This window comes from Chionomys nivalis, chromosome 11, assembly GCF_950005125.1.
Source record: "Chionomys nivalis chromosome 11, mChiNiv1.1, whole genome shotgun sequence".
NCBI classification, from domain to species: Eukaryota; Metazoa; Chordata; class Mammalia; order Rodentia; family Cricetidae; genus Chionomys; species Chionomys nivalis.
This window is the reverse complement of record NC_080096.1, coordinates 7,037,575-7,061,500: the sequence shown is the minus strand read 5'-3', so window position 1 is coordinate 7,061,500 and position 23,926 is coordinate 7,037,575. Positions and strand designations below refer to the sequence as shown.

The window sequence follows — 23,926 nt, the reverse complement described above, 5'->3', positions numbered from 1 at the left end:
GCGCCGGGTGGTGGTGGCGCACGCCTTTAATCCCAGCACTTGGGAGGCAGAGGCAGGCAGATCTCTGTGAGTTCGAGACCAGCCTGGTCTACAAGAGCTAGTTCCAGGACAGGCTCCAAAACCACAGAGAAACCCTGTCTCACAAAACCAAAAAAAAAAAGAAAAAGAAAAGAAAAAGAAAACAGCGTATTTTATGTGTAGGGTATTTTGTTTGCATGTATGTCTATGCATTTCATGCAAGGCCAGAAAAGGGCATCAGATTTTCTGGAACTGGAGTTACAGATGGTTGGTAGCCATCAAACGGGTACTGGAAATCAGACGGTCCTCTGGAAGAGCAGCCAGTGCTCTTAACAACTGGGTCATCTCTCCATCCCCTAATTTCTACTTAAGTTCTGTATCTGTGATTGTAGAATTATTTGTTGGTTTCTTTTCTTTGGGGGGGGGGGGTTCTTCTATGGGAGTTTACCCGCACTGTGTCTATGCATCACTTACATGCCTGGCCTGAAGAGTGCAGAAGATGAATGTTGGGTCCATTGCACTTGGGGTTACAGACGGTGTAAACCACCCCGTGGGCACTAGAAATAAACCCAGATCCTATAAAGTGCTCGTAACCAGAGCCACCTTACCAGCCATATTCTTTTTTTATATTGTTTTTCAATTTTGTGTGTGTGTGTATATGAGTACAGAAAAGGTGTCTGATAATATATAAGGCTATCGTTAGGAATCACCCCCCCCACCCGGCCCAAGACAGGATTTCTCTGTGTACCAGCCCTAGTTGTCCTGGAACTAACTCTGTAGACTACACTGGCCTCGAACTCAGAGATCTGCCTGCCTCTGCCTCCCAAGTGCTGGGATTAAAGGCCTGTGCCATCACTGTCCAGCTCGTTAGGAATCATTTTACTGATTTTTTTTCTATCATAGGGCTATTTGTGCTATCCAGCCTATGATTCCTGATAATATTTTTTAATTAGGAAATATTTTATATATCTAAGATAACACATATATAAATAAAATATTAAAAAATAAAATATATCTGGCCTGGGCTGTAACCAAGGGCCAGGTCTTGATCCAGGGCCCTAGAGGAACGCAGAAGCCTGTGTTGATGTCTGTGGCTTCTGTCGTCACTAGGGTCCATGCAGAGGCCTGTGGTGGGGTCATGTAGGTGTCCAAGGGTCATGCTGCCATGGTGGCCTTGCCAATCTGGGTGACCTGCATGACCACCTGGAACCATGGTGATAACCTGGCCTGGGCTGCTGCCGAGGACCAGGTCTGGGTCTGTGTTGGTGTCCCTTGCTCATGCTGCTACCAAGACCCATGTGGACGCCCGGCGTTTGGGACACACCTGTAATCATGCTGGTGTCCAAGGGCTGTGCCGCTGCCAGTGTCAGGCCGATTTGAGTAGCTAGGGCTGTCAACTGGGGTCATGGTATTGTCTGGACCAGGGCTGCAACCAGGGCCTTGTCTGGGTCTGAGACCTGCTACATCCATGGCCATAGATCAGTGCCTAGCCCAATCGACCCACAGCCAAATACTACGTGGAGAAAGAGAGCCCAAACTGGAGATCTCCATCGGGTCCCTCCCCTAGGACATTGGGGAACACCACGGAAGAGGGGCAGAATGTAGGAACCAGAGTGGTTGAGATTACCAGGGGAACACGGCCCACAGACATCAAGTAAGTGGGTTCGTAAGGGCTCACAGACTGAAGTGGCAATCACAGAGCCTGTATGGGTCTGCACTAGAGCCTCTGAATACATAATATGTTTGTTAGCTTGGTGTTTCTGAGGTGGTCCCCTAACAGTGGGAGTGGGAGTCTCTGCTCTTTCAGATGCTTGTGTGACCCTTTTCCTCCTACTGAACTGCCTCGCCCAGCCCTGATATGAGGGTTTGTGTCTAGTCTTACTGTATTTGTTAAGCCATGCTCATGGATATTCCTTGGGAAGCCTGCTTTTTTCTGAAGGGAATGTGAGGAGGATCTTGGGGAGAGGGAAGATGGGGTATGAGGAATGGGAGAGGGGAATGTGCAGTCAGGAAGTACCAAAAACAAAAGAGAAAAAACAACACCATGTACACATGCATATAAATACACACAGAGATACACACACACTTGATGGAATGCTAGGGGAAGGACCTCATAGCTCAGGCTGACTGAAAAGCTGTGCTCCTTCTACTCCCCTCCTGAATGATACCATCTCAGTCCTCCTTTATCAAACTGAAAAGCAGGTGCAGTGCCGAAGTCCTGAATGTTTCTTTTTCCCAAACCAAAGGGAAACTAGAACCCTCCTTTATACTCTCAAGGAAATCTTCACACCATTTGCCTTTGGGTTCAAACTCTTAATTCCTCATGCCACAGTCAACACTGGTTACCTTAAAAGGGACAGAGAAGAGCAAGATGGTGTCTGCTACCTATAGTATAGACTATCTTTAAAACAACAATCATGAAATGTTTCAAAGACCTTAGTTTAATAATGAACCAGAACTAATCATGTTCTCTTTCTTACAGTCACTTCAAGTTAAGATTAACTGCAGAGGGCAGGGAGATGGCACAGCAGTTAGCGTTTACCACTCTTGCAGAGGACTCAGGTGCAGCACCCTCATCCAGCACCCCCATGGCAGTGCACAGCCACCTATACTCCAGTTCTAAGGGTTCTGACAACTGCTGAATTCTTTAGTATAAATAAACTCACACAGGCGCACACAAATACACACAAATAATAAATAGTTTTTAAAAAGCTAAACCTTAGAGAACTGGCAAGACGGCTCAGAGGGAAAAGTGCTGGCCAATCAGGCCTGACGACCTGGTCTTGGTCCCTGGGATCCATACAGCGGAAGGAGAGAACTGACTCTCACAAGTTATTCCCTGACCTCCACAGATACACGACAGTGTGTGCACAGCCACACAATAAACTAGATAATGTTAAAAACAACCTCCAAAGCTGTTAAACACTCAATTTTACTCCTTCCCTCCTCTTCTCCTTGCCTGCATTCCAATTTAGTTACCGCAGCACAAAGACACAGAAATGTTTTCATTACTGAACCCCAGAAAACAAGGCGCTTAAAACAAGATTTGTATTTAAACCCTTTTTATTCTCTAGAATAAATTTGTTTATCTAATATCTCAAAGTCACTAATGTAGTAATTACACTGGTGTCGACAAACTACTAAGACTCTGCCTGCAACTGTAATTAACACATCAGTGTGGGAGCAGTCTGACTTTACATTCGCTCTTTTCAAAAGCATGTTTGGGCTCTTCTGAAGAAGCATGTTTGGGTTGGTTAAAACTCCTAGTGATGGACTAGGTGCAGTGGTTCATGTCTGTAATTCTAGCACTCAGGATGTTGAAGCAGAAGGATCATGAGTCTGAGGACATCTAAGGCTGCACAGTAAGACCCTGCCTCAAAAACACAAAATAAAAAAGTCCGGTGATACCAGACTAGCCTTCTTCTGCCAAAAAATATCCTATGTCAAAAATTAAGGAAAAAAGACATAAAAATAAAAATATGTACACCACTTATATTACAAAACCATGAAATCAAAACCTAAAGCCATACCCTAGTAGAGTCTTCTGGAAATATAGTAAAATGGCAGAAAGCATAAACTACATTTGAACAAAATACATATAATCACAAAGTGTTTTAATTATTTAAAATAACTACATACTCTAACATGATAAAAAAAAAAGTGTAGGGAGCTGGCGAGATGGCTCAGCGGTTAAGAGCATTGCCTGCTCTTCCAAAGGTCCTGAGTTCAATTCCCAGCAACCACATGTTGGCTCACAACCATCTGTAATGAGATCTGGTGCCCTCTTCTGGCCTGCAGGCATATACACAGACAGAATATTGTATACTTAATAAATAAATATTTCAAAAAAAAAGTGTAGGTATATTATACATGCTCACCATATACTCAATCCCAAAGAACAAAAAAATATATAGTAAGAAAAGAAGCTAGGGGTGGTGGCACATATCTTTAATCCCAGCATTTCAAAGACACAGGCAAGCAGATCTCTATGAGTTCGAGATCAGCTGGGTCTACATGGTGAGTTCACATGGTGAGCTACACAGTGAGGCCCCACATTCCCACACCAGAAATGAAGAGCTTCTCAACGAACAATTCTGATCTTCCTAAGCAAGTTTTGAATAATTTTACATGGAGATGAGGTTGGGGCCAGAGAGGTAGCTCAGGGGTAAAAGTACTAGTCACATAAACCTGACTTTGACTCCCAGAGTCAGCAGCTGCACAGATGGCTCTGCAGCTAAGAGCTTGCTGCTCAGTTAAGAGGCCTAGAGTTCAGATCCCAGCACCTTATCAGGCACCTCACTGACACAGAACAGCTGCAGAATCACAAGAGATGCCTCAGCAAACTGGAAAGCAGGAAACCCGCCTCTAGAAAATTGTGCTTTCATCTCTACACATGCACCAAGACATGCGAACATGCCTACTTGCTCAGGCACATACGTACACACTCAACAGATATTGAAAACAAACAGGTGAAGCTTCATCTGTTGGCACAGACCTGTAATTCAGCACTAACGAGGCAAATCTGGGAGGACAACCATGAGTTTAAAACTAACCTCATTTACAAAGCAAGTTCCAGGCCATTGAGGGCCACATAGTAAGGCAATCTCAATGAAAAAAAAGGGGGGGCTCTCTGGAAAGCCACCATCTTATTTGATCTGAGTAGCCCAAAGATTTGAACTGATAGTTGTGCCCTTCTATTTTGTGATTTCACTTAATAAAGAAAAACACTTGGGCTGGAGAGATGGCTCAGAGGTTAAGAGCATTGCCTGCTCTTCCAAAGGTCCTGAGTTCAATTCCCAGCAACCACATGGTGGCTCACAACCATCTGTAATGGGGTCTGATGCCCTCTTCTGGCCTGCAGGCATACACACAGACCTAATATTGTATACATAATAAATAAATATTTAAAAAAAAAAAAAAAAGAAGAAGAAAAACACTGGGCAGTGGTGGCACACACCTTTAATCCCAACACTCAGAGGCAGGTGAATCTCAGTGAGTTCAAGGCCAATTTTCAGAACAGCCAGGGCTACACAGAGAAATCCTGCCTCACCCCCCCCACCCCAAACAAAAAGCCAAACTTAATCTAAAGTTATATCCAGATTGGACAAAAGTATTATTGAACGAAAGAGTACAACAGTAACTATGTTGACGTGTACAGCACAGGTGACTTACAAAGACTGGGGCACAGGACAGACAGCCAAGGTCTAGTTACAAGATAAAGGAGAGCCCAGGTAAGCAAGACAAAATCTCCTTGCCTCAATGACTTCAAAGCAATGAGAAAGATCAGGAGGGAAGGAGGGGGAACTGTTGGTATGTAAAATGAAACAAAATAAAAAAAAAAAAAAAAACCTTTTAAATAAAAAAAGTTAAGGAAATCAGTTAGATTATTCTGAGGACTGAATGAATAAACTTTGTAAGTGCCTAAATAAGACAACTTATGTGTTTATTGTTTTGAATGAGAAATCACATTTTCTCCACAATTAAAAATATATAAAAAGTAAAGGTTTTTGGTTTTCCCTGTACATATTTTGCCTCAAGTTTTTCACAGTGAAAGGGGTTCTCTGGTTTCTGGTCAGCAAGGTGCCTCAACCAGTAAAGATGCTTGCTGCTGAGCCGGACAAATTCAATCCCCGGAATCCACAAAGTAGGAAGAGAAATGACTCTCACAAGCTGTCCTCTGACCTCCATACATGTGCCATGGCATGCACACACGCACATGCACACACATACACACAATAAAATACAAAACAAAATAAAATGAATGCAAAAACATAAAACAAAACAAAACAAAACATTAAACTTGGGCTGAAGTGCTGGCTCAGCAGCTAAGAGCACTGGATACTCTTCCAGAGGACTTGTGTTCAATTCCCAGCTCACAACTGTCTGTAACTTCAGTTCTAGGGGATCTAACACCCTCACACAGACGTAAATGCAGGTAAAACATCAATGCACATGAAATAAAAAATAATTAAAAATTAAACTCTGACTGAAAATAACTTTGGAACTAAGATTAACCACAAAAATTAATTTTTCAAATTTCATCCTACAAGTATACATCATTCTATTTGATCCTTGCAAATAGCCCCAGAAGAGAAGCTTGGAAAGGCATTAGCAACATCTTTGTTTCCCCTATTTACGGATTCTGGAAACTGAAGCCCATGCCTAACACTTGGTAAGTGGTGGCTGTATCAGTGAACTACATCTCCATTTAATAAAGGAAGACCAGGGCTCAAGTGTCTGAAGACAAAAGATGACATAAGTGAAGCACAGCTCATAGGCATAAAACACCACTGTCAATCAAACTCCTGAAATCATGAGGTGTGGGTGGGGGACTGAGTTTGGCTTCATATGGACTAAGCACCTGGTCTCCCTGAGCTATCCCACTAGCTCTGGAACCACACTGCTTTGTTTTTTTTTTTTTTTTTTTTTAAATATTTATTTATTATGTATACAATATTCTGTGTGTATGCCTGCTGGCCAGAAGAGGGCACCAGATCTCATTACAGATGGTTGTCAGCCACCATGTGGTTGCTGGGAATTGAACTCAGGACCTTTGGAAGAGCAGGCAACGCTCTTAACCACTGAGCCATCTCTCCAGCCCACACTGCTTTGTTTTATGACAGGTTCTCATTATGAAGCTATGACTGGCCTCACACTCATTAAGTAGCCCAACCTGACCTGAAAATCCAGATCTCTTGCCTCAACCTTTCCTAAGGGTTGACATTATAGGTTGGCATTATAGGTCTACGCCATCAAGCCTGGATGAATCATGTGCCAAGGAATGGGGGAAGGCAGTCAACAGACTATTAAGTGACAGACCACTTTACCTGAACTACAATGGTTTCACAACACGAGGGAGGATCACTGTACAAACTATGTTATTCTCACGAAAAATGGAGCAAAGAGAGTTCGATTTTTATTCTTTTTTTTTTTTTTTTTTTTTGGTTTTTCGAGACAGGGTTTCTCTGTAGCTTTGGAGCCTGTCCTGGAACTCCCTTTGTAGACCAGGCTGGTCTCGAACTCACAGAGATCCGCCTGCCTCTGCCTCCCGAGTGCTGGGATTAAAGGCGTGCGCCACCACCACCCGGCTTCGATTTTTATTCTTAAAGGTATTATCTACCGTCAGGCACTGACGATGCACACCTTTAATCCCAGCACTCGGGAGGCAGAGGCAGATGGATCTCTGTGAGTTTGAGGCCAGCCTGGTCTACAGAAAGAGTTCCAGAATAGCCAGGGCTACACAGAGAAACCCTGTGTCGGGGGGCGGGGGGGGGGGACTATCTGTCTGTCTATAATGACCAAAGAGATAAGGTAACAAATTCTACTTCCTGAACACTTCATTAAGGAAGGTGCAATGGATATGAAACACAACCTCAGAATTCCTCCAAATTCATGACGCCACTGCACAAGGTAAAAACCTGTACTCTGACACTTTGACCAAAGGACAGGCCTGGAGTAGAGCAGTAAAGATGATCATCATAGCCAGATTAAGGAGCCCCGAGAGAGTAAACTAAGCACGCTAATTTTGATCTGCTAAGAAATGGATGAGTAAGGCTGGCTACATGCTCAGGAAAAGTGCCATGAAGCCTGACCCAAGCTTAATCCTTGGAGCCCACAAGGTACAAAGAAGGAATCACCTCCCTAAATTGTCCTTTGATCTCCACACACACACAAATAAATAATATGTATATGGATAAATACCAAAATGTCTTCAGAATAACTATTCTAACACTACCCAGATTTTTCCTAATATAAAGAAAACAATTGGGGCTGGAGAGATGGCTCAGTGGTTAAGAGCATTGCCTGCTCTTCCAAAGGTCCTGAGTTCTATTCCCGGCAACCACATGGTGGCTCACAACCATCTGTAATGAGGTCTGGTGCCCTCTTCTGGCCTGCAGGCATACACACAGACAGAATATTGTATTAAATATTTTAACAAAAAAAAAGAAAGAAAGAAAACAATTACAACATTGACAGTAATTCTGCTGCAAATGATTGTTAAATCAAAAGAATCCTCTTTTGTTTGTAGAAACAGCCAAGAGATGCATCATCTCTTCCTCAATGCTGTGCTATAAATAGAACTCCACAGCAGGAACTTCTAAATAAACACAAGATAGACCACACACACCAAAAACCAGGTTCCAACACTAATATTCTACTAATTTGTGTTAATAAACCCAACTAACCCTTCAAAGCAAGTAAATAAATAGAAGTAGAATACAGAAGAACTACTTCTAATTTACCAAAACCAGTATTATTTTCTATCACGTACAAATATGTCTCAACATGATATGCTCAAGTAATCAAATACAGTAATGCTTTTTAAGCAAAATAGAAAACAAAAAGAAGTGTACCCGTGGTCAGGATGTCACTCAGAATACACAAGGCCTGCTGTCTGGCCCCCAGTATCCTGTAGACTACAAGATTTATGACTGCCTCTAATTTCAACGTTCAGAAAGTGGAACAGGAGCATCAGAAAGAAGCTGAAACTGAAAACCATCCTCTACTACACAGTGAGTTAAAGGCCAGTTTGGGTTACAAGAGACAATGTCTCAAAAAAAAAAAATAAGAAAAGAGAGAGAAGAGTACTCCTGACACCTTGTCTATAAATGAGAGCACAATCTAATGCCCGTCTCTATGAGAAAGCAATGGATATAGCTGGACAGAGCCAGCAAGGTGGCTCGGTGAGCAAAGTGCTCTGCCATGTAAACTTACTCCCTCAGTTCAAGATCCAGAACTCACGGAAAAGTGAAAGAAGTAAAGAATCTTCAAGGTTGTCCTCTGACCTCCACACCCACATGGTCACACACATTTGCTACACACACACACACACACACACACACACAACCCAAACAGATAAATAGACAAATAAGTAGATAAATAAACAAACAAACTGGAAGGGGCGGAAGGCCAGAGAGGGAAAGGTCCACACAAAGTCAGTACCCAAATACACAAGCCTGTGCCAAGGAAAGGTGGCCTTGAAAACCACAGTCCTTCCCAACTTTGACATTACTGAGAAAAGAGAAGGCCAAAGACAGTGCAGGATAGGGCCTGGAGAGGACCTGGACATTGTATTACTTCTGAGAAACATTTAATCAAGTAGACACGTGGCTTTAGAAGTAAAGATTCCTCTCTCTGGAAAAGGAAGGAGCAAAAATACGGCAGAGAGATTTGAGAAGGAGCAGGCTATGAAGCAAGGCTGTGCCTTGGAAGACATGCCCTAACTTCTGCTGTGGACGGCACAATGCACCCAACTTCTCTTTTTGCATGACTGATTTAGATTAATTAATGATAGAAACATCGTACAAACTTAAGAGCACTCCCTTCTACCAGTGTGTAGTGGCTCACAATTACAATCCCAGCACCCAGAAGACTGAGGCTCAGTAACCATGGGTATGAGAAAAGTCGGGGCTACAGAGTGACACCTGTCTCAAAAGAGCAAAACAATAAAATAAAAGCATTCTTTTCTACATCAGTCTTTCCCAAACTTCCATAATGGCTAAGCCCTTCCGACAGCCATGTTCTCAGGAATTAGACGTGGGAGTCCTCCGTGCCAGTCGTGATTTGCATCACTTGGTTCAGAACACGTGTGTGTGGCCAGGAAAGCCTTAAAATGAACCGCTAGGAATAAAAAAACAAACAAACATGTCTATCCCACTGAACCTAAGCATAAAAAATAAAAATTCTAAGATACCAGGCAAGAAAGACTGATAAACAAATGGATTTACCCAAGGGCAAGGCACAGAATTCTATGAAACACAAAGCAAAATCTTACGGTTCAGTCTCACGCCTGTGAGAAAAGCAGCTGTACCCAGCTCCTCTTTGTCTGAGGGAATTAGTTTATGCTCACTGTCTCCAAACTTCCACACGGAACTCAAGCATGAATGTCAAAAGTTAAATCATTACTTTTGGCCCATTTTCCTTTTTATTAAGTAATTAGACAAAAGAAATGCATCTCAAGTGTAAGAATGTGAGGAAAGAAAGGATATTACTGAGCAAAGCCGTTTGTGTTCAGGACTCCAGCGTATATAAGGCGGTAATATTTGCTATGCCAGAAAGTACTTCCTGAAACCACAGGGCACTTAAATAAAAAGGCTGCCAATAACCTTTCTGATTTTGCATAGTCCCCAAAGTATTCTTTATGCTTTTCTACTTTTTGATAAAAATTATTACAGAAGGGCAGGCACTCCACTGTACTCCATCTGAAATGAGCTACAATCCTGTTATTACCCAGGCAGGCCAGTTTGCCAGCATTAACGGCCTTTTAGTATGTAACACATATGGCTATCCTGTATCCATGTTTTTCAATAACTCATGTACAGGCTGAACGGTGTGGTACACACACTTAATCTCAACATTCTCAAGAGGCAGAGGCAAGTGGATCTCTGTGAATTTAAGGCCAGCCTGGTCTACAATGAAGTTTCCAGGACAGCCATGCCTGTTATACAGAGAAACCCTGTCTGGGGAGGAAGAAAAAAAAGCATGTACCCTCTCAATTTAAGACTAACCTTTTAGTAAGAACACTTGTTCTGTCAGGTAGTAGTGGGCGTGCCCTTAATCTCAAGGGAGGCAGAGGCAGGTGGATCTCTGTGAGTTCAAAGTCAGCCTGGTCTACAAGAGCTAGTTCCAGGACAGGCTCTAAAACTACAGAGAAATCCTGTCTTGAAAAACAAAAACAAGCCGGGCGGTGGTGGCACACGCCTTTAATCCCAGCACTCGGGAGGCAGAGGCAGGCGGATCTCTGTGAGTTCGAGACCAGCCTGGTCTACAAGAGTTAGTTCCAGGACAGGCTCCAAAACCACAGAGAAACCCTGTCTCGAAAAACAAAAAAACAAAAAAAAAGAAAAACAAAAACAAACAAACAAAAAACTACTTGTTCTTACAGAGGACTCAGGTTCAGGTCCCAGCACACATGTGCTAGCTCACAACCATCTGTAACTCTAGTTTCAGGAGATCAAACCCCTCTTCTGGTCTCCTCAAGCATCAGGTATGTACATGGTTCACATGCAGGCAAAACAGTCATACACATAAAATATAACTTTTTAAATGAATAGTCTTAATCTGTTTATTTCAAGTGCACCCTACAGCTATCTCATTATTGACTTAGCCAATAACCCCAGGAAAATGGCTTGTTTTCACCTCCCTAGCAATGTGATTTCACACTCAGCCTTTTTGTTTGACTGTTTGTTTGTTACAAGACAGGGTTTCTCTGCATAGCCATGGCTGTCCTAGAATTTACTCTGTAGACCACGCTGGCCTCAAATTCAGATATCCACCTGCGTCTGCCTCCTGAGTGAGGGGATTAAAGGCTGTGCCACCACCACTCAATCATACTCAGCTTTCCTAAATGAGGACTCTAGACCCAAACTCAGGTCCGAGGCCTGCATAGGAAGCACTTTACTCACTGAGCTAACATCCGAGCTTGAATTTTTATTTTTAAGACAGTGTCTTGCCAGGCGGTGGTGGCGCACACCTTTAATCCCAGCACTTGGGAGGCAGAGGCACGCGGATCTCTGTGAGTTCGAGACGAGCCTGGTCTACAGAGTAGTTCCAGGACGGGCTCCAAAGCCACAGAGAAACCCTGTCTTGAAAAACAAACAAAAAAAAAAAACAAAAAAAAAAAAAAAGACAGTGTCTTACTCCATAACCAAAGCTATCCTCGAACTCACCATCCTTCTGCCTTAATCTCCTGAGTACTGAGATTACAGGTATACGCCACTACACCTGACTGCATTTGCTCTTCTAAAAAACTTTAGTTTATGACAAGTATCACTTTGATCACTTTTATTTAGTATCATGAATTTTTCTTTTGAGATTTGAGATTATAGCTCAGTTGGTTGAGTTACTTTCTCATAGGCAGAAAGTACTGGGTTCAACTCTCAGCATGGTATAAAGTCAGGTATGGAGGCACAGGGCCTGTAGGTATTCATGAGGTAGAGGCAGGAGGATCAGAAATCCAAGTTTGAGATCAACGTCTCATATATAAGACCCAATCTTTTAAAAAAACACCTTTTTTTTAAGGAAAAGAATTTAAAAGGGGGCTCATGGCACGTGACTTGATTGCTCTGTGTGGGAACCAATACTTAAAAAGTTTTCAGAAGCAAGAACTTTTGGTACTTGGCCAGATGATCAACACTGGCTGTTTTGTCTTGTTTTTTTTTTAAAAGGAGAAAGTGAGCTGAGCAGCAGTCTCTGTCTCTCTGCCTCCCTCCCTCTAATTCCTGATTGTGGACAGAACGCAGCCAGCAGCCTCCAGCCCCCTGCAGCTATGTCCTTCTGGCAGGTATTTTGTTGCAGCAATGAAGAAAATAATTAATGTAAATGGATCACTAGCAACACACAGCTATTTTAGTATGTCACATTATTCCTATTGTAAAAGAATTCCACTGTGAGGGTGTAGCAGTAATCAGTCTGAAAAAAAATCAATAACTCTGCTCTATCTACAAAGTAGACACTAAAAGATGGTGTCTACTTCTATCTAAAACTATATTATGCCTACAGACCCAAATAAAATAATTTAGTAATACGTGTGCAATGGAAACAGCTTACGTCACTTTTCTCTAAGCAGTTGAATAGAGAACCAAGATAGGAGGAAACGACTGTCGGAGCATGTGTTGACCACACTGCATTTCTCAAGATATACAGCCACTAAATAACCAGAAACCTTGGAACTCACTCTGTAGCTCAGTCTGGCCTCAAACTTCTTCCTGCCTCAATGCCCCAAGATTTATAGGTGTGTGCCACCATGCCTGGCAGTTTACTGTACATTACAATCATAACCAACATACAAACCAAACATTGTAGTCAAAAAACATCTTAACAAGCTCAAATTGTATTTAATAAAAGAAATAAAAAATAATCTTGGGGCTTTAAAGTTCTATTTTACTTAGAATCTAGTAAAAATCACTGCTTACACCTTTACTGTCATGTACCATCGACACTAGTGAAATTACTTAAGCTATTCAGGCTCTCTCAAAGACAAAGAGTAGAAGTAACATCCCGTACTGCAGCAAATGGCCCTAAGTAAAAGCCATCCAACTGGCCGTTCTGAACAGCAAAGGTCAAAGTGTTAGGACTTATTCTGAGCACCCTGAGAGGGAGGAAGGAAGGGAAGGGAAGCACAGGTGGAAAACAGCTTGTACTCACTGGTCGAGTTGCCCTGCATCTGAATGATGCACTTGGACTCCTTGCTGGTCTCTCGAGAATTGAAGGGCCTCACTCGAACAGCTACCTTCACTGAGGCTCCCGACATTCTGGTGGCCTTATACTATATATGCAGTCCAGAGATAAAAATCAAATCTTCTTTTGAAGTTCTGTTCAAGGCTCCTTTAAAAGAGAAACAGTGTACACAAGGTGATTAGAATTAAGGGACGTAAAGACTGACTCATTGCCGCAGTCAGTTCTATTTCTAAAGTCTGTCCTTTCTCGGCTACATATCTTACATTCCCAACAGTAACTTACCGAACAGGAAAGAGGGAAGTTCCTTTTCTTATCTTACTATTTTTCTCAAACCCTAAAATGTCTCGAACTCAGAGATCCACCTGCCTCTGCCTCCCAAATGCTGGGATCGAAGGCGTGTGCCACCACTGCCCCAGTAAAAACATCATTTATTACTTTAAGGGAAGTTGACGGATTTTTCTCTACTTGACAATCTAAAACACTTGATTCTGTGACACTTAAAACAAAAAGAGAGAATGTCCTAGTGTGCTCCTTTGCCTACGACAGACTCTCTTTGACCCTCAAAGGCCCTGCACGACAACCAGGAGACTTGCCAGTGACTTGTGAGCTGAATCAAACCACTACACTCCACTACTGCAAAGACCAGAGGAAAAACACAAACATGTCAGAGGAAGTTTCTCTCTCCACAGACTAAAACCAGTGAAAGCCCATAGGAAAGAAAATGAATAAAGAGTAAGCCGTAAGTAATTTCCAAAAGAAACAACCAATAAGGTATTTTTATTCATTACAAAAACATCTTCAAGAAGAAACAATCAAAAAGCTAAAAAGACAAAGTATTTATGAGTTTTATCATAGAACCCTATAGAACTTTAAAATCTGACCAATATTTTCTTTAAAAAAAATAGTTCCCACATCAGAATTGAATCACATCTTTTTACTTTTTTGAAATTATTATCAATTTTGAACCACTGAGAAATTACATGCCAAGGTATATAAGCTAAATGTCTTTTAAAAATATTTGAGATTATATCATTTTTACTCCTCTTTTCTCCCTCCAATTTCTCCCACACTCCCATCCCCTGTCGAATTCATAGCTTTTGTCTGTTATTTCAAGTGTGTGTGTTTGAGCGTGTACGCAGATTCTTAAATATATAAATACACCTGCTCTGTATAACGTCACTTCTATGAGTAAGTTTTCAGGGCTGAACATTTGGGATTGGATAATCAATTGAGATGCTCTTCCCTTATGAATATTTTTTCTCCTGCTCTCAGCATTGCTTAGTTGCCTACAGCTCCATGTTAACATGTCTCTTGGTGAGCCCGGTATGGTGGCGCACACCTTTAATCCCAGCACTCAGGAGGCAGGTGGATCTCTCTGAATCCAAGGCCAGCTTGGTCTATAGAGTGAGTTCCAGGACAGCCGAAGCTACCCAGAGAAACCCTGTCTCGAAAAACCCAAAAACAAAACAAAACATGCCCTTGGTGTCAGCTCTCTTAAGCTTATGTTTAGAAAGCTATATTGTTGAGACCTCATGGATGTAGCATCTTTTGACTTTTCTAGGAGACAAAATCTCATAGCAAACTCCCTGCTCTTCTAGCTCTGATAATCTTTCTGCCCCCTTTCCACAATGATTCCTGAACCTTACATTCAAGAGTTGTAAAATATCATTGGGACGGGGTTCCACAAAACTCTGCATTTGATCAGTTATGGCTTTCTGTAATGGTCTCCACCTGCTGCAGAGGATGTGAGGGGTCCTTGCGGAGGGGCGAGAACTACAGCAGTCTGTGGGGAGAAGGATGAATATTTAGAATGTAACTAAGGAATACACTGGGATAGTAAAGTGGCAGTTGTAGGTTCTCTTGCAAGATCTATGACTTCTATCACTAGCCCGGGGTAGAATGGACCAGGTTTCCAGTATCAGGCGCAATTTCCTTCTTGTTTTGTTTCATTGAGGGGGGTGGGGGGTCCTTTCTGTGTAGCCCTAGCTATCCTGGAACTCACTATGTACACCTGGCTGGCTTTGAATTCACAGAGAACTGCCTGCCTCTGCCTTCTGAATGAACAGGCCTTAAACCCAGTGAGTCCCAGTGATGTCCCTGTCTCCATCTTCCCAAACACATGACACTCAGGTTTTTTGTGTTTTTTTTTTTTTTTAAACATGGTTTTGCAAATTGGATTCAGGTCCTCAGCACTTTACTGACTAAGCTATCTATCTCTCCAGGCCTCTTTTCTTTTTTTTTTTTTTTTTTTGGTTTTTCGAGACAGGGTTTCTCTGTGGTTTTTTGGAGCCTGTCCTGGAACTAGCTCTTGTAGACCAGGCTGGTCTCAAACTCACAGAGATCCGCCTGCCTCTGCCTCCCGAGTGCTGGGATTAAAGGCGTGCGCCACCACCGCCCGGCCTCCAGGCCTCTTTTCTCTGACAGGATTTCACTGCTGAGATCTGGCTAGACTGAAACTCACTGTGTAGACAAGGCTGGCTTCAAACTCACACAGATCTGCATGTCTCTGCCTCCAAAGTGATAAGATTAAAAGAATGTGCCACCAGACCTGGCTCCATTTTTTCAAGACAAGGTTTCTCTGTGTAACAGACCTGGCTGCCCTGGAACTCAATCTGTAGACCAGGCTGACCTAAACTCAGAGATCCACCTGCCTCTGCCTCCAGAGTGCTGGGATTAAAGGAGTGCACCACCGTCTTCAGGCTTATTTTCTTAATAATATCATCACTGTTTGAAATTTTTCCTCTTGGGAAATGTTGTCTCTCTCTTTCTGTCTCTCACACCAGTCCAAACTGCCCAGAAATCTCTTGTCATATGTATTAGTACGTAGAACAGTATCTGGTGTAAGAGCCTGGGCAGTGTCCATTAAAGGATGGGAAAATAACCTGTTTCTTTGCTAGGTTCGATAATTTTTGGTTACTGAAATGTTTTTGATATTAATCTTTTAATACACACATGTTGCAATGTTTCTTTCCAGTCTGTTTATTTTATTTTACATAAACTGAAGAGTTTTTAATATAGCAAATACTTCTGTGGCCACATTTATCAAATGAAAGCTTAGAGTTATGAAATTTCCCAATAAATGTTGCATATTCTATAGTCACCAGTTCAATACTATCCCGACACTCCCACACCCACAAAAGAAAAGCAGCATTGAGGAAAAAGTTACATATAAAAACATAGTTCAGCCGGGCGGTGGTGGCGCACGCCTTTAATCCCAGCACTTGGGAGGCAGAGGTAGGCGGATCTCTGTGAGTTCGAGACCAGCCTGGTCTACAAGAGCTAGTTCCAGGACAGGCTCTAAAGCCACAGAGAAACCCTATCTCGAAAAACCAAAAAAAAAAAAAAAAAATTTAAAAAAAAAAAAAAAAAAACATAGTTCAATATGGGTGCAGTAGCATATGTCTGTAATTACAGCTACACAGGTAGGCCAGGAGGTTTGCTAGTTCAACACCAGTCTAGACTTGGTCCATTAAGACCTCGTCTCCTAATAAAACTTTTAAAAGGGCTGGGGATATAACTCAGTGATCTGAGTTCAATCACCAAATGGATGGATGATGGATGGATAGACAGACAGACAGACAGACAGACAGGGGAGAGAAAAAGAAGGGAGAAGGGAAAGGAGAACAGATGAGAAAGACAAACCACATCAACATGAAGCCCCACAGAACTTTGGCAAGTAACTATCATTTTAGCTATTATGATGCCCAAACTCAATCATCTCCCCAACTAGCAGTCTATCAGTTCCTACCTTTTTTCCCTTTTGGAAGCAAGGCCTCCCTCACATGTAGCAAAGGCTAGACTGGAATTCTCCATCCTCCTCTGCCTCAGTCTCCCTACCTCTCATTCTCATCACCTGTACTCTGATCCAGGCCTAGGCCTCTCACAACAAATGAACTGTTCTCTGAGCTTTGTTTTTGTCCAATAGTCCTTTAGCAGGGCTGTACAAAACAGATCTGAGAAGCAATAAATCTAAGACAGCCACTGGCCAGTATTCAACAGTCTTAAGGGAGGCATCAAGTACTGAATTTTTGTTTTTAACTTTTTATTACATTTGACTTATTTTGTGTGCCAGAGGACAATTTGTGGGAAATGGTCCCCTCCATCCACCATTTGGAGCCTGAGAACGGAACTCTGACACAGTATCTACACAACTGCTCCCGTGTCCCCTGACACAGTATCTACACAACTGCTCCCGTGTCCCCTGACACAGTATCTACACAACTGCTCCCATGTCCCCTGACACAGTATCTACACAACTGCTCCCGTGTCCCTGACACAGTATCTACACAACTGCTCCCGTGTCCCTGACACAGTATCTACACAACTGCTCTCGTGTGTGCTTCCCCAACACAGTATCTACACAACTGCTCTCGTGTGTGCTTCCCCAACACAGTATCTACACAACTGCTCTCGTGTGTGCTTCCCCAACACAGTATCTACACAACTGCTCTCGTGTGTGCTTCCCCAACACAGTATCTACACAACTGCTCCCGTGTCCCCTGACACAGTATCTACACAACTGCTCTCGTGTGTGCTTCCCCAACACAGTATCTACACAACTTGAACCTCCCTCGCGGGGGCTGGGCAGCAACCAGCGAGCCCCACAATCCGCCTTCTCCTTCCCTTGCAGCACTAGAACTACAGGCTTACGAGGCCATGCTCAGCTTGTGCAGGAGTTCTCAGGATCAAAACTCACGCACCCAAGCTTATGCACAACGAGTCCTGCCCCTAACTCAGCTTCCTACACTATGACTTTCTACGCCACTCTTCCTTCCCAAGAGGCTACGAGCAAAGCCAAAGGACACATCCCTGTTCTAGCCCGACTCCTTCACTCACCCACACTCGCGTGCTTTTACAATTCCTCATTAGACCTCCCTGACAACAGACCCACACATTCCAGAAAGCAGCAGTATTTCCTAAGCACTTACAGCGAGAACACTACCGACACTTTACATGACTGCACGCTCTCAGGCTGATCTGCAATAGCTCCTCAAAGGGAACATCCCAGCCCCTTCGGAAATCACTTTGAACTTGGGCTGGGGGAGAGGCTCATACCATCTCAGCAAAGAAATTCAACATGATCTTAAGACATTTTAGTTAGGCACAAAGCAAACATCTGTCAAAAATGACTAGGACATGTCAAAGGACATAGATATCAATTTTTAAAAATTCCCACTTTAAAGAGAGAGTAATGAGGGAAAAGGAATAACAAAACAAAAACCAGTCAGGCACTGGCAGCATGTTTCTGTAATCCCAGCACTTGGGAAACTGAAGGCAAGAGGATCAAAGAGTTCAAGGTAATTCTCAGCTATATAGGAGGATAAAGACCTTGTCACACACACACACACACACACATGCACGCACATCAAATGTACAGTCTTAAATTCAAACAGCATATCTTGTATAAAATATTCCAAGATAACCAAATAGTAGATAAGGGTAAATTATTATTATTATTATTATTATTATTTACTATCATTATTGGTTTTTCAAGGCAAAGTGTCTCTATGTAGCCTTGGCTGTCCTGGAGCTTGCTCTGTAGACCAGACTGACCTCAAACTCAGAGAGATTCACCTGCCTCTGGCTCCGGAGTGCTGTGACTAAAGGCGTGCGCCACTACCACCCAGTTTAATTTTTTTTTAAAGGATATATTTTCATGACTTTCAATTGTGTGTTCTCAACAACAACAACAACAACAAATCAAGCTAATAAACACAGAAGAAATTAGAATGCTTCTCTTTTCCAACTTAGGCAACATAAAGGCTTTCTGCCACAGTCAACAGTGGTTGCTAAAACACATTACATAAAAGAGTGGTGATTCGTTCTGTCATTACTAGAAGCAGGACATGTTTCCTGGTGTCCTATAAAAGGAAATACACCGCACACCTACCTACCACCTACTGACCTACTACCTACTGCCTAGAAAGTATTCTGACCCCCACCCCCTAAGAAGAAAAACAAATAGAATCAAGCCTTAGAAATTCACCGTTTTAGCCGGGCGGTGGTGGCGCACGCCTTTAATCCCAGCACTTGGGAGGCAGAGGCAGGCGGATCTCTGTGAGTTCGAGACCAGCCTGGTCTACAAGAGCTAGTTCCAAGAAAGGCTCCAAAACCACAGAGAAACCCTGTCTCGAAAAACCAAAAAAAAAAAAAAAAAAAAAAAAAAAAAAAAAAAAAAAGAAATTCACCGTTTTGCAAGACACAAAAAGTAAGAGAATCTGGATAACACATCAAAGACATTATCCAAATCCAGAATACGGGAAGAAATACTCAACAAGTCACCCAACTTCTTCAAACAGAAAAACTAGGAGAAGACTGTAAAAGAGACATCACTTATCAACCAATTGAAATGATTTCAGGCAAGAAAACCTGTAAAAACATTTTTCCAGATAACCAGGAATAGAAAAATAAATGCTAAAATGTTTATAGTTATGTGACTACTTAGATTTTTTTTTTTTAAAGATTTATTTATTATGTATACAGTGTTCTGGCATGTATGCCTGCAGGCCAGAAGAGGGCACCAGATCTAATTACAGATGGTTGTGAGCCACCATGTGGTTGCTGGGAATTGAACTCAGGACCTCTGGAAAAGCAGTCAAGTGCTCTTAGCCTCTGGGCCATCTTTCCAGCCCTACTTAGATGTTTGTTTTTAAGTGTTTCTTTTTTGTGTGTTCTACCCAGGGTCTGGTAAAGTACTCAAAGCTTCTACCTTAGAAATAAAACAGAAAACACTGAACGTTCTAGCTCAACTTTTGACATGACTTACAACTATGAACTAAAACAAAAATATCCTTAACATCCTCAGTCATTCTGCAGCAGGCTTAATTCCCCTCTCTAAATATTCTGCCAGATTTCATTCAACCTCACACAACCAAAGTCAAAATAGCTCTCACCGAAATATAAGTTTGCTTCCTCTATCCATCTAATCCAATAAAATACAATGAGAAGAAAAAAAAAACTTTCCCACAACAGAAACATGCAAAAATATATAAAATATAATACTTTTTCATTTAACTCTGTGGTAAAACTGAGAATATCTTCACAAATGAGTTAAAATTTTATACAGTAATTGAAATTACAGTTAAGTGAACTACAAAGAGTTACTGTGTAAACTACCTACAACTATAGTCTTCTGTAACAGATGTCCATCAGGGAACTACAACTTTCCAGGTGTGACGGCCCATGCCTTAAATCCCAGTACTCAGGAATACTCAGAAGTCAGAGGCAAGGACAGACAAATCTGTATGATCTGGTCTACATAGTGAGTTCCAAGCCAGCCAAGACTAAACAGTGAGACCTTTTCTCAAAAACCAAACAAACACCTGTCCCAGGGGCAGGGAGGCAGGGAAGAAGGATCTGTGTGGCTCGCTGGCCAGCCAACCAACCTAAATCATAAACTTCAGAAAATGAAATGCCTTGTCTCAAAGACAATGGATGACTCCCGAGAAACCACTGTGGTATGAAGAAAGGCCGCTTGTTGGCTCCTGGCCACTTAGCCCCAAAATAATCACACAGGAACCATATTATTTAAAGCACTGTTTGGCCCATTAGCTCTAACTTCTTATTGGCTAACTCTTACATCTTAATTTAACCCATTTCCATTAATCTGTGTATTGCCATGTGGCAGTGGTTTACCAGGTAAAGTTCCCAGCATCTGTCTCTGGTTGTGGCTCCATAGCTTCTCCCTGACTCCACCCTTCTTTCTCCTAGCATTCAATTTAGTTTTCCCTGCCTACTTAAATTCTGCCCTGCTATAGGTCCAATGCAGTTTCTTTATTCATTAATGGTAATCATAGCATACAGAGGGAAATCCCACATCAAACCACTCCTAAAGCTGTTCTCTGATTGCACATATATGTACACACTAACACATATACACAGATGACAGGTCACGATCTGTACTCTAAGTTACTTAAGCACTCCAGTTCTAGACTGTCTTACTGACTAGTTTTCTTTCCCTTTTTTTTAAAGATTTATTTATTTATTATGTATACAACATTCTGCCTTGATGTATGCCCGCACGCCAGAAGAGGGCGCCAGATCTCATTACAGATGGTTGTGAGCCACCATGTGGTTGCTGGGAATTGAACTCAGGACCTCTGGAAGAGCAGCCAGTGCTCTTAACCTCTGAGCCATCTCTCCAGCCCCCTAGTTTTCTTTCCTTATGGCATAGTTAGAAGCAGTAGGAAAGTAGAATGGAGCAAAACTTCCAGAAGCATTCACTAAAGGGACAATAAAACACTGAAATTTACCATTTGAATAGTTCTCAAATTTTGCCTGTTTATCTTTAATCTTGTCAGATTCCCATTTGTTCTCAGAAGGAACATGGATTATTAGGAGTAAGGAGAAAACAAATGGATTCTTCTGTAAAGAAACAGGAATGAGTACTTGTTTATTATGAATAATACCAGATGTGTTGGCTAGTGTTTCGTTAACTTGACCAAGCTAGAATCACTGAGAAGAGGGGGTCCTCAGTTGAGAAATTGCCCCCATAAGATCAGCTGTAAGCAAGCCTGCATCCTCCTGATAGATGACTAGTATGGAAAGGGCCCAGTTGACCCCTGGGGAGGAGGTCCTGGGTTGTGTAAGAAAGCAAACTGAGCAAGCCCTGGAGAGCAAGCAGTCACCTGCCTCCCACTGGTGGTCTCTCCTCAGTTCCTTCTCCTGGTTTCTGCCCCAAGCTCCAGCCTTGGCTTCCCCTGGTGAAGACACATAACTTGTAAGCCAAAGAATCCTTTCTGCCCCACCTGTGGTTATTAAAGGTCTTTACCACAGCAATATAAAACCAAACAAACACACCAGGCTGTTTTGATTTATTTTTATCATATTCATCTTCTATGGAAACCATGTAAGATTATATTACCAAAAGAGATTAGTTCACTTCATTCTCTCTTCTTAAAAAGCATTATTTATGGCGCACGCCTTTAATCCCAGCACTCGGGAGGCAGAGGCAGGCGGATCTCTGTGAGTTCGAGACCAGCCTGGTCTACAAGAGCTAGTTCCAGAACAGGCTCCAAAACCACAGAGAAACCCTGTCTCGAAACACCAAAAAAAAAAAAAAAAAAAAAAACATTATTTAGGGGGCCTGAGAAATGATTCAGCAGTTTAGAGCTCTTGTTGCTCTTCCAGAGGATCTGAGTTCAATCCCCAGCACCCACATGGCAGTTTTTTACCAGCTGTAATTTAAGTCCCAAAGGAGCCAATGCCCACTTCTGGTCTCCACAGGTACTGCATAAGCACAGTGCACAAACATGCAGGCAAAACACACATACACATAAAAATATTAAAATGTAAAAAGAAAACAGATTTTAACCAAGAAAGAGTCTTTTTAAATCACTAGAAATAAGACAGGCAGTGGTGGTACACGTGTTTAGTCCCAGCACTTGGGAGGCAGAGGCAGGCGGATCTCTGTGAGTTCGAGACCAGCCTGGTCTACAAGAGCTAGTTCCAGGACAGGCTCCAAAACCACAGAGAAACCCTGTCTCGAAAAACCAAAAAAAAAAAAAAAAAAAAAAAATCAAACCTTTGTCTTCTGCAAGGCCAACAAGTGCTCTTAATTGCTAAGCCATCTCTTCAGCTGCTTCTCCTCCTCCTTCTTCTTTCTCCTCCTCCTCTTCCTCCTCCTCCTCCTTCTCTTCCTCCTCCTCCTTCTCTTCCTTTCTTTTTTTCAAGACAGGGTTTCTCTCTGTAACAGCTCTGGCTGTCCTGTAACTTGCTTTGTAGAGCAGTCTAGCCTCGAACTCACGGACATCTGCCTGCTTCTGCCTCCCTGGTGATGGGATTACAGGCATGAGCTACCACCACCTGGCCTCCCCAGCTTCTTTCAGTGAGCTTCTATTCATAGTAATTTGTTTTGTTTTTTCAAGACAGGCTTTCTCTGTGTATCCCTGGCTGTCCTGGAACTCACTCTGTAGACCAGGCTGGCTTTGAACTCACAGAGATCCGCCTGCCCGGCAAAGGTTTGATTCTTGGTATAGAGACAAAGGCTCACATACTCTGTAACTGCAGGGGATCCCACACTTCTTATTTCCATGGGCACCAGGCACATAAATAATAAAATAAATAAATCTTTAAAGAGTTTTCTAAGAAGTTCACTGAGCTGCATAAAGTTTAGGACTGGGTTGGTGCTTGCTTCAGTGACAACCTTAATCAAGTTTTCCTGAGTTTATTATACTAAGGTAATTTCTATTTCAAAAAAGAAATTATTATAAGCTCAATTTTCTGGAGCAATAAACTGATATCAAGAAATTTAAGCCGGGCGGTGGTGGCGCTGCCTTTAATCCCAGCACTCGGGAGGCAGAGGCAGGCGGATCTCTGTGAGTTTGAGACCAGCCTGGTCTACAAGAGCTAGTTCCGGGACGGGCACCAAAGCTACAGAGAAACCCTGTCTCGAAAAACCAAAAAAAAAAAAAAAAAAAAAAAAAGAAGAAGAAATTTAAAAGACAATCTTTTCCAATGAACTTTTTCATTGGAAAAAATATTTTTTATTCTACTTATTTTATTATTTTTGAGACAGGATCTCACCATGTTGCCCTGACTAGCCTGGAATTTCAAAAACCAGGTTGGCCTCTAATTCACAGAGATCCCCCTGCCTCTGCCTCCTGAGTGTTGTAATTAAAGACATGTACTACCATGCCTGTGACTGAACTATATTTTCAAAAAATGAATTGTAATTTAAAGACTAAAGAAAGAAAAAAGGCATGGGAAGTGGTGCACACCTATAATCAAA

General features: G+C 42.3%; 1 protein-coding gene across 9 annotated transcripts in view; it reads right to left on the bottom strand.

The window, feature by feature from the left end:
- Positions 1 to 23,926, bottom strand: part of Kif1b (kinesin family member 1B) — a 140,543-nt gene that overhangs the window by 106,701 nt on the left and 9,916 nt on the right. For all 9 annotated transcript variants that reach the window (XM_057785191.1, XM_057785182.1, XM_057785188.1 and 6 more), the window contains exon 2: positions 13,165 to 13,344. In XM_057785191.1, the coding sequence (XP_057641174.1) occupies positions 13,165 to 13,270 (106 nt within the window). In that variant the 5' untranslated portion in view covers positions 13,271 to 13,344. The remainder of the gene's footprint in view (positions 1 to 13,164; positions 13,345 to 23,926) is intronic.